The sequence below is a fragment of the Eschrichtius robustus genome, chromosome 3 (genome assembly GCF_028021215.1).
Source record: "Eschrichtius robustus isolate mEscRob2 chromosome 3, mEscRob2.pri, whole genome shotgun sequence".
Taxonomy (NCBI): Eukaryota; Metazoa; Chordata; class Mammalia; order Artiodactyla; family Eschrichtiidae; genus Eschrichtius; species Eschrichtius robustus.
The window spans coordinates 75,180,481-75,193,843 of NC_090826.1; the positions used below are offsets into that span (position 1 = coordinate 75,180,481).

Sequence of the window (13,363 nt, forward strand, 5' to 3'; positions counted from 1 at the left end):
AACTTTCGATGGTTTTTAATTTGGATACTTTCTCTAACTTTTACTGCTGTTTGGAAGATGTTCTTTTGTACCTCTATTATAGACATAGTGATTGCTTCTTCTGGTGCACATTATTCAGGATCCTAAGCTAGATGCTTTTGGAAGTTGTAGGAATCCTTAAAGGCAATGGCTTTCAACTTAGTCTGTGCACCAGAATCACCTGTGGAGCTTTTAAAAGTGCAGATGCTTGGTAGAGGACAGATGTGTGGTTGCCAAGGGGGAGCGGGTCGGGGAGAGAAGGATTGGGAGTTTGGGAATAGCAGATGCAAACTATTACATATAGAATGGATAAACAACAAGATCCTACCATCTTGCACAGGGATCTATATTCAATAGCCTGTGATAAACCATAATGGAAAAGAATATGAAAAAGAATGTGTATATATATGTGTGTATATATATATATATATATATATATGTACAACTGAATCACTTTGCTGTACAGCAGAAATAACACAAGATTGTAAATCAACTATACTTCAATAAAATAAATTTTAAAAAATGCAGATGCCTGGGCTGGATACCAGATCCAGAGCATCAGAATTTTCTGAGATCGGCCCAGGGCAGTGTGTTTACAGAAAGGTCTTGAGGAGATTTTAATCCACAACTCTCACCGGGAACCACTAATTTAAGGTCACTCAGAGGCTTTTTCTTTCGTAAGCAAGAGTCTTGGATTGAAAGACCCCTTAAAAGGCCATTTGCTCAACCACCTAACAAGATGCTTGAGCTCCTGCAATGACATCCCATAGAGTCTGTTGAATACTTTTTGATGTCCATCATATAATGGATGGAACTGACAGCGCTTTAAATATAATTTCTTCCTTTTTTTTTCTTTGACATTTTCTTGAAAGCTCAATAGAAAAAAAATTATTATTCCCTTTCTCCTACTTGGCTAATTTTGCCTTCTTCCTGCCTTGGGAATTACTGCTGATAATCAGCAAGGCTGTTTTGGTCTCACAGCTTCAGATTATTTATTGCCCTATCATGCCAAAGCATTTTATTTGGCCTTGCCAGCCTTGTTGGCATACAGCTCTGGGAATATTGTCAGATAAGGCAACTGCTGCCAGGAAAAGGAGCATAAACAGTTGTTACAAACTCAGAGTCTATTTGATTTGTGTGTTTTAATTTCTTAATTCAGGCATGGTAGATTATTTTTTTAAAAAATTATTGTCTTGTGGATCTGGTGAATACAACTGGAACAGACAACCTGATACTGAGACTAAATTAAACCTGCGATGGATTGTCAATTTGCCCTTCATAGTATAGACCCAAAGTGGGAAATCTTGTGGCTACAGACGTAATTCCCTGTGGCAACAAATGAAAATGCAAAGTCTTTATTTTTCCATTTCAATCACCCTGTTGATACTAGTTACCTCTCATTCTGTCTTTTGGTTTTTGCTCTTGCTGTTCCAGTTGTCATTAAAGGAAATTCCAGGCGATTAAAAAAACATATAAAATCCAAACACATCAAGGATTTTTCCATCTTCATGTTTTATATGACCACCTATAAAATAACATGGACATTTTTGGACATAAAATCAATGCTGAAGCTGAGTCAAAATGAGAGGAAGTACTGAGTGACCTCTATTATATAGTTAGTCATTCAAAAGAAAAACACACTGCATCCTATGCCATTTAAATTAGCTTAAAGCAAGCAGCCTATGTCCTCATTCAAGGAATCTTACAAATGTAATTCGTTATTTCAGGAAGTAGATAAAAAACTTAAAGACATTTCCATCCAAATGCATTATGATCATTTTAATTTAAAATTACAAGCATACTGGAATTCCATGTACTATATTTCAGCTCCATTTATATGACAAAGGCACAAAAAATGGAGTGGTGATCTCATAATTCTTTTCTTACCACATCCTTTTAGTACTTCTATTAAAAGTCTTCTTAAACAATAATTCACTGTGATACAAAAGAATAAAATTATTAATAAAAGAAAGGCCACTAAATAAAACTGCAGATGCCCTACGGAGAAAATACCTGGTCTCCTGTGTGGGGTTAGGTTAGGAAGGTGGGGATGCGCCTCTTGCCTCCCGGCCAGCAGATGATACACACCCCCCCGCCCCCCGCCCCCCCACCCCCCCAACATGTCAGTGCCACAAGTTCCTGGAGCTCCAAGCTTGGGTAGAGCAGCATCTTCCTCATCTGATTAGCTTCAGGAAAGTTTTAGCTAAGTGTCACTCTTCCCAACCTCCTTTCCTTCTCTCCCTCACTCCCTCCCTTTGTCCTTACTTCCTTCCGTCCTTTCTCTTCCCCCCAGTTGGCTGGAAGGCTGAATGCTACCAAGGAGACTGAGTTACAAATCCTTACTGCGAGTCCCTCCTGAGGGCAAGAATTACGATCTGTCCTTCCATGACAGAGAGCATGTAATTAATCCAGGTTTCTGGAAAGCAAGTCAATTTTGTCACAGATCTAGAAAAAGAACAGGTGAGATGTGGTGCAAATCTACTCTTTATCATGTCTTTTTTCCTCCCCAACTTTACTGACATATAAAGGACAATTAAAAATTGTATATATTTAAGGTTTACAAAGACCGGCAGGCAAGGGGAAATGGGGAGATATTGGTCAAGAGGTACGAAGTTTGTCTTTTTTTCCTTAGTTAAAAAAAAAACACCAGGCTAGTCTGTGGACAAGACAGGCATCGTATAGGCGATAAGCAGGGATTTGAGACTTAGACCCAGCTACTGGAGAATTGTTTCTGTAAGTTAATCACAGCCCACTTCCAACAATATATGTATTTTTATTAAACTTTAAAAATTAAAGTGTAACATACAAGATGGCCCTCCACACCATGACTCCCTCCCTCTTTTTAAAGTAACTACTATTCTGACTGCTAACAGCATAGAGTAGTTTTATCTCCTGTTTAACTTTAAGTGAATGAGATAATATAATATGTACTTTTTGGAGGTTGGATTCTGTTGCTCAAATTATGTTTGGAGAGGTAGTTCCAGCTGGGTGGCAACTGGAGTTCTCATCTTTTTGAGAAGACAAACATTCCTCCTGGAAGAGTACTAGTAGATCTACTGCCTACACACGAATTAATTACTCTTATAGTATTTTCTTTTATAGCTAGAGGAGCAGGATGAAGGTAGTGATTGCCCAGGGGCACGAAGGCAATGATGAAAAGTGTAGGAGAAAAACTATAGCAAGGGCAGATTGCTCTAAAGGCTAATTTTGCTTAGATAATAGTATTAGTAGGGTAAGACTTGGTATCAAATATCTTTAGAAATTTCAAATCAACCTAATCTCCAGTACTTTGGCCATATCAACAGTAAAATATGGTAATAATAGGTCCTCCTTTCTTCCTTCCCTGTATTAGATAAACTCTGTGTTAAGTGTGTATTAAATGTACTCTGCATTCTGGGCTTTTCAGCAGAGAATTGCTAGATGGATTATTTCATTTAAATATACAATGCATACACTATTAAATCTACTACAACTGAGACAGGCATGATGACTATCTCCATAAGAACCCACTTCATTAACCAAGAATAGATTGCAACCCATTACAAAGTGTTTCAAATGCAATAAGACTACCCAGAAACCCTTGGGCTCTCAGCTTTGCATGAATATGCAAGAAGTAGTTTTACAGACTCTGAAGGAAGCAAGTACTCAGCAAGCAGTGACAGATGTGGGACGCAATCAGGCTTTCAGTGTGTGGCACAGGAAGGCACAATTCACCTCTGTCTAAATGTTATGCCCTTCGAAGAAATGCCCAAGTCGCCAGGGGTTTCTCTACAGAGACAAGACCGAGACATCAAGATTTGCAAAGGAGAAACAGATATCTGAGACCAAACTCATATCTTCCCTGAAACAGGTCAGATCCTGGTAACAGCAAAAAATGGGAAGAGGGGAATAGTTGGAGAGAGGGGAGGATAAAGAGGGAGATTAGCTAGAACCAATCCATGGCAAAATAATTAGAAAAGGCTTTCCAACAGAAAAAGAATGGATATGGAGTAGGGCAGGCAACTGGGGAGAGGAGAATCAGGGTCCAGGTAATCTGATTCTGGAACCATGAGATCCTATTCAAAATGCCTTATTTCATCTGTTCTCAGTATTTTCACTTGTGAAATGGAGAAAATACACTTTCATTACTTGTAAATGATGTATTTGTCTCTGTCCATTTGTCTTCCCGCCTGTCTATATCAGTATTTATATGTCCAAATTAGTAGTAGGACTTACCCACTATCAATTTTACTGATTGGTTTAATGCAGGAGCCCAAACTGTTCTCAAATAAATAAGCAGTTCAATTCACTAAATCTGAATTTCACCAACCCACCTATTTCTGACCTGAGAACATGCCCTCATGGAGATCTCATTATTCTTCAGTTTGCTTTGCTCTCCTGCTTTTGCTACAAGGAAAGAGAACCTTTTTGATGCTAGGAACATGGCAGGTGGGCATTTGCCAACTCCACAGGCCCATAGTTTATGAAGCACATTTGCTGATGGAAAATTCAATCTCCAAAAATGTCTTTCTAGTCAGTGAGGGTTATTTATAGCTTCTGACACAGAAGGTTTCAAGTATAGAGTGAACATCACTATTAACACTAGCTCAAATGAACTTTAAAGGAAGGAGGACTATAAAACCCTCATAGGATGCCCTTAAAAGATGTGGTCTTAGAGGACTTGACAATGGGAAAGGAAAGATTAAGGGAGAAATGTGAGTGAGTTGCCAAGGCATACAATGGGACTTGGGGCTTGGCTTTCTTTTTTCAGGTCATCAGTGGCCCTCTTTTCTGATTGCAGCGTCTTCCCCCTCCAATTTTTTTTTTTTTTTTTTTTTTTGCGAAAGGAATGATGGCCCAACACCTCTGTAGCAATACAGCCTCTTCTGCTCAGAGCCTATGGGTACCCAGACTCCTACTTCATGGAGATAAACTCATCTCTTGCTCACTTTTACGTCCCAACCTCTTTAGACGTCACCTGCCCCGTCCAGCTATCTGGGAGCCCACAAGAAAACTCTTCATTAGTTGGGCTAGTTTGCCCACATCTCATGAATATATTTTGCTTAGTTTTTGCTTATTCCATATCCCCACCTGTAACACTCTCTCACTGAATCTCAACCTGATAAATCCTTCAAGACCCACATCTAGCCACATTTTCTTCGTGAAGTTTTCTCTGAATATCTAAACCTCAAGAGTTTCCTCTTCTCCTCTAAATAATAGTTAGGGCTATTTCATATAACTTAGTGCTAGTTAACCATATTGTATTATCTCTTAGTTTGTTATATGTTAGTTTCTCCAGATTATTTAAGTTAGGGACCAATTTGAGTTAGGGACCTATTGGTTAGAGACCAAGCTATCTGAGTTAGGGACCTAGTTTACCCAAAATGGCAGATGGGGCTACTTTTTCTAGTTTGTCTACCCAGAGAGGTTCTTTCTGCTAATTCACACAAAGACACAGCACAGACCAGCTTCAGCCTTTTCCTTCTCTTGTAATCAATTTCAGACATGTGCAGACCAACCCAGCTGCCATGGAGAGAAAACATAGTTAGTCCCTGAGGAGAAATATAATCTTTCTAGATCCTCTAAGTGACACCATTCATCAGATGTTTTCCTTCAAGACACCATTTTTTTTTTTTATATGCAGAAAGTTGACATAGCCTTCCAGCTGAAACAGAACAAAAGACATTCTCTAAAGACAACAGAAAAAGCCACCAAATTCAAATTCTGAGGTAGATTGTTCAACAACAATTGTTAAAGGTCCTAGAAATACAATCAGAGATACAGTTTGAGAAAAGGAAGAAAGGCCAAGTGAGCTGACTGAAGAAGTTGCAGATAATGCAAAGGGGAAAGTCAGCAAGTGGGAGGCAATGATTGCTTCCCAGACAAACCATACCAAGTCTAGCACTGAGGCAGAAGAGCAAAGACCTGATAGGGCAAACAAATAAACTGTATACCTTGGGGCACACAGACTTCCTCTCTTTGCCTAAGAGGAGTTACTGTCTTGGTCCTCTAATAAGTCATGTGTAGTGCAGGACCACCTGAGAGGAGGGAGCAAAATGTAGTCCCAGCCCACCATTTAGTATTAGCCTTGCGATCTGGGGCGAGCCACTAGATCTAGTTCTTAACTGCAAAATAGAGATAAAACCACCTCCCGCATTCATTTATTCAGCATTCTCTTTATTTAAGGACCACCATGGGCCAAGCACAAAGGGGCACAATGGTGAGCAAAACAGACATGGTTTTTGCCCTTATGAAGTGTCCAGATAATCTCCCAGGTTGTTAGTTACAGAGACGGAATGTGCCCTTGAACTGTAAAGCGCTGTAACGATGGAAGGTCTTCTTCATTATCAGTGACTTCTACTCTCAATCTAGCTATGTGACCCAAGGCAAGTTGTAATTTTTCTGGACTTTCCTTTCCTATCTGTGAAATAAGAAAATTTCCTTTCCTAAAATTTAAGTATTCCAATGCAAATGAAGAAGTTAAGATTTTTAGGTACTTCTGAATCATGTCTTTCTAAAAGATTATTATGAAATAGTTCAGAAATACAAAAGGATAAGAATAATGTAATGACCCCATGTGTACCAATTACCTGACTTAGATAAAACATTACAAAGAGCTCTACTGGTGGGACGCCTTCCTTTTCCCCAGAAGAGATAACTGTGATGAGTTTGGTATTTATTATTCTGAATCATGGCCTTTCCAGGAAACCTGGTGTGTAAGTAAGAATGGTTCACCAGTGAAGAACTCTTCCTATAAGTGTACTTCCCAGAGAGTACTTACTAGGTGTTCCCAGTTCCTGATAAATGTGAGGTCATGACAGTGTACATCACAGAAAGCTCAAGTACCAGCCTGTTCTCTCCCTGCCACCCTTGCTTGCTATCCACCCAGTAGACAGAATTAGAAAAACCATGTGGCAGGCACCACCTACTGCGTTTAGAAAGAACAAAGTTTTATATTTACCTTGAGAGCCTTCTGTGCAGACTCACTGGATCCAATTGCGATGAGGTTAGGCCCAGCCATGCTGCAGAAACTCTTCAAGTGCAAAGTATCGACCACTGGGACTGTGGAGACCGCGTAGTCCTATGCATATAATAGAAACAAGTAGTTTGTCATTTCAGAATAATTCTAAAACGCATTCAAATCTGCTCAAAACATTCTTGCTCCTCTGGAGACTGCCAGGGTCCCTGAACATCTGGAAGGAAAACTGGGACCCACAAGTTTGGGTATTGCCAGTTAAATGAAGATCGCTTCTAAAAAGAAAGTGCAGAGCCCCCTTCCTGACGTGTGACTGCGTCAACAGCTTCACTGGCTGACCTATGTAGTGGGCTACTCTGGAAGGATGAATATCCTGTGTAAACAAGAGCCTCACATCGTCATGGGGAACAGAGCTTTTTGGGGATTACATCCCTTCCTAAGCAGTCTGGTGAGCCAATCTGCTAATCATCAATAGAGTAAAGGGAACTTGGGAGGATGTATGTGCAATGCCTAGCAGAGTTTCCAGCACACAGTAGGCACCCAAGTACAGGTGATCTTTGATTCCAACCTGAAAAATCCACATTTCATGTTAGAGGCAATTGGGACTCCAGATTTTTTTTTAAAGTCATCGATTGTGCCAGAAACATCTGCCAGGTGGTTGTATGAGTATACACTGGGAGAAAACAGATGTCCACGATAACTCTGTCTGTTGCTGCTGTGGGAGTCCCATGAAGCCTATTTATTAAGTTCTAGCTTCTAAAACTTCTAGCAAGCATACAAATATTAGGAATTATTTTGCAAAGCCTGTGACATATAAATACCATTATTCATGACATATTGATTCAATGGGTCTATGAATGTTTATTAGGTAGTTACTCTGTGACAGGCATAAATTATCCTTTACCTACCTTAAAAGTATCAGCCAAGATTTCAGCACCTCGTTGATTTGTCCTTTTGGAAAGGCCCACAAAAAACTCTCTGCCTATAATAAAAGGCATGGAACACAGTCAGTGGGTGGCACCACAGAGATGGCGTACTATTTCTCTATCTATAAATAAAGACCTTAAAGCATCACACAGTTCTTTCCTACCGTAGAGGGCAGCTCCACTTGTACACTGACCCCTGCTCTCTTTACACAAATCTGGTTTCAAATTATTGCCTTTAAAAATAAACTTTTTCAAATTCACAGAGGCAGAAAGTAGAATGGTGGTTGCCAGGGGCTGATGCAGGGGAGGGGGGAGGGGGGAAATGGGGAGTCAGTGTTTAGTGGGTATGACGTTTCATTTTGGAAAGGCAGAAAAGTGCTGGAGATGGATGGTGGTGACAGTTGCACAACGTGAATGTAGTTAATAACCCTGAACTGTACATTTAAAAGTGGTTAAATGGTAAATTTTATGTTATGTATATTTTACCACAATAAGAGAATAAAGTTTTTATTTAGGAAACCATATAATTAAACACATTAATAACCTGTAATCAGAAATTAAGCAATAGCAATGACAAGTTAGCAAAGCTTCCTTTTTTTCCCTAGAAGAACAATACTAGACAGTCTTGATCAGCTCAAATACCTTCTTCTATAATGTTGATGTAAGGGCTGAAGAAACCATCTGGGTAAAGTGAGTTTAGTGCTGACTGGTCTTCAGGTCTGAGCTCTAACAGCTGTTTTTAAAACAATACACCCATTTATTTCAAATCAACCATCAAAGGTTGATGTAGATAGTGCCTATCTACAAAGCACTAAAGTTTAATTTTTATTTATTTATTTATTTATGGCTGTGTTGGGTCTTCGTTTCTGTGCGAGGGCTTTCTCCAGTTGTGGCAAGGGGGGGCCACTCTTCATCGCAGTGCGCGGGCCTCTCACTATTGCGGCCTCTCTTGTTGCGGAGCACAGGCTCCAGACGCGCAGGCTCAGCAATTGTGGCTCATGGGCCTAGTCGCTCCACGGCATGTGGGATCTTCCCAGACCAGGGCTCGAACCCGTGTCCCCTGCATTGGCAGGCAGACTCTCAACCACTGCGCCACCAGGGAAGCCCCAGCGCTAAAGTTTAGAAGAATGAAACTTTATACTTATTTGGCTTTTCTGAAATTCTACAATTTTTCTTCTCAGAAGGCAAAACATTAAGTAAAAATGGTCTCCTAGTTATAGGCAAAAAAACAATTATAGTAGATAGAGTTAGGCAATACATAAAGGTAGGAATTCTTATCCTCCCTTAATTCTTTGGAAAAGAATTCGACATGAAATGTGGAAAAAGAATTCCAAGAGAAATCAGTATATATTTTGCCTCAGAACAAGTACAAGAAGTGTAGCCATGTAGAAAGAATTGCTTGATAGACTTTACAGCTATTACAACTTTTATCTTCGTGGTGTCCTTATAAAAGGGGTAAAAGACATAGGTCAAATGATGTTATGATAAATTCCATTGGCTTATGCTGTTGGCAGACACAGGAATTGTTGACGGCATGTTGACAGTGTTTTTGGTAATGGTATGATTGTGTTGTCCCTTAAGAAAACTCACTACGTACAAATCAAAACTTAAGTAAGAGAAAGATCCTTTACTTAACAAAAGTATTACTCACTTTATTAAAAAAGTCAGTTGAAATTAAAAACAAATCAAATTTCCTTAATTCTCTTAAGATAAATATAGATTTATAAATTAGATTTACATTTTTAAGAAAAACATTTAATGCATTAAGCAAATTTAAATGCATTTACAGTGGGCCTTACACATTATTTCCATTTTAAGAGACTAAGATGAGATAGGAACATACAAAGAAACGCAAACTGCTTATCTCTTTAAAAAGTAAGTTGGACTTCTGTTTCTAGCAGTATGGTGGGCTATATCCCTTAAATGGCCTTCCTGATAAAAAAAACTGAAGTACTGGAATAAAAATATTAAAAAGGCTTTTTTTTGGTGTTATGTCTCTTATGTCATTTTCTTCTATACCAATTCACCCTCTTTTTTTTTTTTTTTCCTTCCTTACCTCATTCTTTCATAGGAGATATCAGGTCATTTGTCCTACTGACTTTCCTACAGTCTGGATTTGGTTGATTGCTTCCTTGTGTACCATCTAAAATTAAATTGTTCCTTTATCCTTTGTATTTTTTGGCAAACTGATAGTCTATGTAGATGCTTCTTTAGATTCTTGTTCAATTTTTTTTTTTTTTTTTTTTGGATAGGACTACTTCAGAGGTGGGGCTGTACTTCTACTGCATCACATCCTGAGGCACATGACTGACTGTCACACTTTCAGTGATGCTAGAATGATCAGTGTGTTCAGGTGGTATCAGCCAGATTCCTCCATTATAAAGTCTCCCACTCATTTTTTTAAAATTGTTGTTTCATTCCTTTATCTTTTTTTTTTTCCCACCGTGTGGCATGCGGGATCTTAGTTCCCCGACCAGGGATTGAACCCGTGCTCTCTGCATTGGGAGTGTGGACTCTTAACCACTGGACCGCCAGGGAAGTCCCTCATATAAAAGTTTTAACATCCTTTGATGATCATTGCACAGGTCCATTGTTTTATCAGGGATCTACATTTACTGGCTAGAATTCTAAAAATAAAAACTTTTCTCAATCAAGTATTTGGTCTACTTGAAATAGAATTCACAAAGAAAAGATAGGCTAAATATGCTTGAGTCTTTCCTTTATATTTATCAATTATCACAATAATGAGTTGGTATCCCAGCAACTTATAATAATGACCAATATGTTTTTTTAAAAAAACATCATTATCCACTAATAAGCCAAAGAATAAATCATAATGGAAATCAGAAAATATCTGGAATTAATGATAACAAAAATATTCATATCAAAACACAATGGATTCCGCTAAAGTTGTACTTGAAAAGCTTTATAGCCTTAAATGCTTACATTAAGAAGAAGAAAGGTTCAAAATTAAAGAGACAAAATTCCACGTTGAAATTCAAGGAAAAAAGAACAATAAAAACAAAGGAATTTGAAGGAAGGAAATACAGGTAGAAACAGGAAGAGAAAAGGAAACATATGAGAGAGAGGGTTCAATAAAGCCCAAAGTTGGTTCTTTGAAAAGATTAATAAAATTGACAGATCTCTGGCAAGAAATAGAAGGCACAAATAAACATTATGAACGAAAAGGGGACATAGCTGTAGTTGTCGTGAAACTTAAAACAGATATTAAGAAAATATGAATAACTTTATAGCCAATATTTAAAAAACTTAGATAAAATAAATAAAGTCTCAGAAAACAAAACTCACCAAAACTGGCTCAGAAAAACCTCAATAGTCATATAATCATTACAGAAACAGAACTGGTTCAAAATCTCCCCACAAAGAAAGCACCAGGTCCACAGGGCCTGTTTGTAGGTAAGTTCTACCAAAGTTCAAGGAATGCACAATTAAAGTTGTACTGATTTTAGAGAACAGAAACATAGGAAATATTCCCTAATACATTTTATATGAGGTTAACATAACTTCAACCAAAGCCAGACAAGGATAACAAAAAAGAAAAATTATAGGCCGCAGAAACAAAATCTTAAACAATTATCTAATTGTTTAGATAATTAAACAACTAAATACAAACTAAATACAACACTAATAAAAAGAGTATATATCTTGATCAAGTTTGATTTCATCCCAGGGATGTAAACTTTGACCATTGATATCAGAAAATCAATTAATGTAATTAACCACATCAATAGATTAAAGAAAAAAATCATATAATCATTGAATCGAAATAAGAGTTCGTCACCTGAAATTCCATTTCTAGCTGTTTACTTTAGAGAAACTCTTATACACGTCCCCAAGAGACACACACAAGACTGTACATAGCAGCATTGAAGATAGTAGACAAAAACTGAAAAGCACTCAAACATACATCAACAGTAAAATGAATAAATACATTGTTCGGTATTCTTACCATGGAATTCCACACAGCAGTGAAAATGAATGAACTCCAGCTACACGGATCAAGTTAGATCAACGGCAGAAAAATCACACAAGAGTTCATACAGTATCATCCTAATTATACAAGCCGTAAGAAAAGCGAAACTAAACAACATATAATTTTAGGAATGCATATATTGAGGTAAAACTCAAAGAAAGACAAGACAGTGATTAACACAAAATTCAGGCTACCTCAAGCTGGGAGGAGAGAAAGTTTGGGAGTGGGGCTTCCATGGTCCTGGCAATGTTCTATTTCTTACACCAGGTGTTAGGTACTCAGGTGATCATTTTTATTATTGGTCTTTAAACTGTACATAAACATTTTATAACTCTTTTTTATATGCTCCATATATCACAAAAATAAATAAATGAAAGTAGAAGTAAGTTGATGTTGTCTATTTCAGAGAAATAGGACTGAAACAACTTCTACCAGTAGCTGCTTGCTTGCTTGACTGACAGATTTCCCAGCGGAACTGGAGTTGGAAGCCTCTTTCCTTCTGTCCATTTCCTGATCAATTATTATTGAAGCTCTGAGTTACAGAAGGAAGAAGACACAGAGTGTATGGGAAGCGCTCCAGATTTTGGTTCTTACTCAACTGCGTAATCTAAAAATTGAGTGGTGATGTTTGTACAGTGTTGTGAATGTAATTAATGCCACTCAAATTGTACACTGAAAAATGGTTAAAATGGCAAATTTTATGTTATATATATTTTACTACAATTTTAAAAAAGGGAAAAAATCGAGAAGTAGGAAATAGAAGCTAGGATCACACATTAGGTATGAATGAGGAGCCAAGCAGATAAAGATCTTAATATCACAACACTATCTCAGTTTTCAATAAAATAACTTTTAAGGTAATAAGTATTGAATATTACCAAAACAAAGCTTACAGATAGTGTCCAAGGCAAACCTCAATACTTAGTACCTAATTAGAAGTTATGGGAAAAACATTAGGCTTGAGATGCTGTGGAAAGACCTTTGACCAATGGAAGAGGTTCCTAAGCTTTGCCGAAACAATGAGAAGATTTTAGGGAATCTTGTTCAGCTCAGCTGTTGAGATAACTAAATGGCTGTGAATACAGCTTGTTTTAAATCATTCTTCAAATAGCATCAGTACCTGCTCACAGCAAGTTATTTATTATACAGCTATGTTCTGGTAAAAAAGAATTTTATTGTAAGGAAGTGTGAGTAACACATCTAGCTTTTCACAAAAGCCTATTTTCTTAAGAGAAACAGACTGTTGTTCTGTGCTACTAAAAAGAATGAAAAGTGCCATCAATGGGAGACACAAAGAATATTCTAAGCGGAACTTACTAGGCAGATTCAAAGAATGCCTGAGTCGGCTTGGACACAACTGGAGCTGAGAATGCAGCGTACGTCTCTCTGACCCCTTGTTCTGTGTTCTTATGGCTCAGTGGGTGTGCACATCAAACCCCAGAGGCAGGCCCATTGCCTGTGACAGTGGTG

At 38.0% G+C, this 13,363-nt stretch overlaps 1 protein-coding gene across 1 annotated transcript in view; it reads right to left on the reverse strand.

The window, feature by feature from the left end:
• Window positions 1–13,363, reverse strand: part of DDAH1 (dimethylarginine dimethylaminohydrolase 1) — a 142,157-nt gene that overhangs the window by 26,993 nt on the left and 101,801 nt on the right. Inside the window, 2 exon segments of the mRNA XM_068540224.1 lie at window positions 6,959–7,078; window positions 7,882–7,955. Of these exon segments, the coding sequence (XP_068396325.1) occupies window positions 6,959–7,078; window positions 7,882–7,955 (194 nt within the window).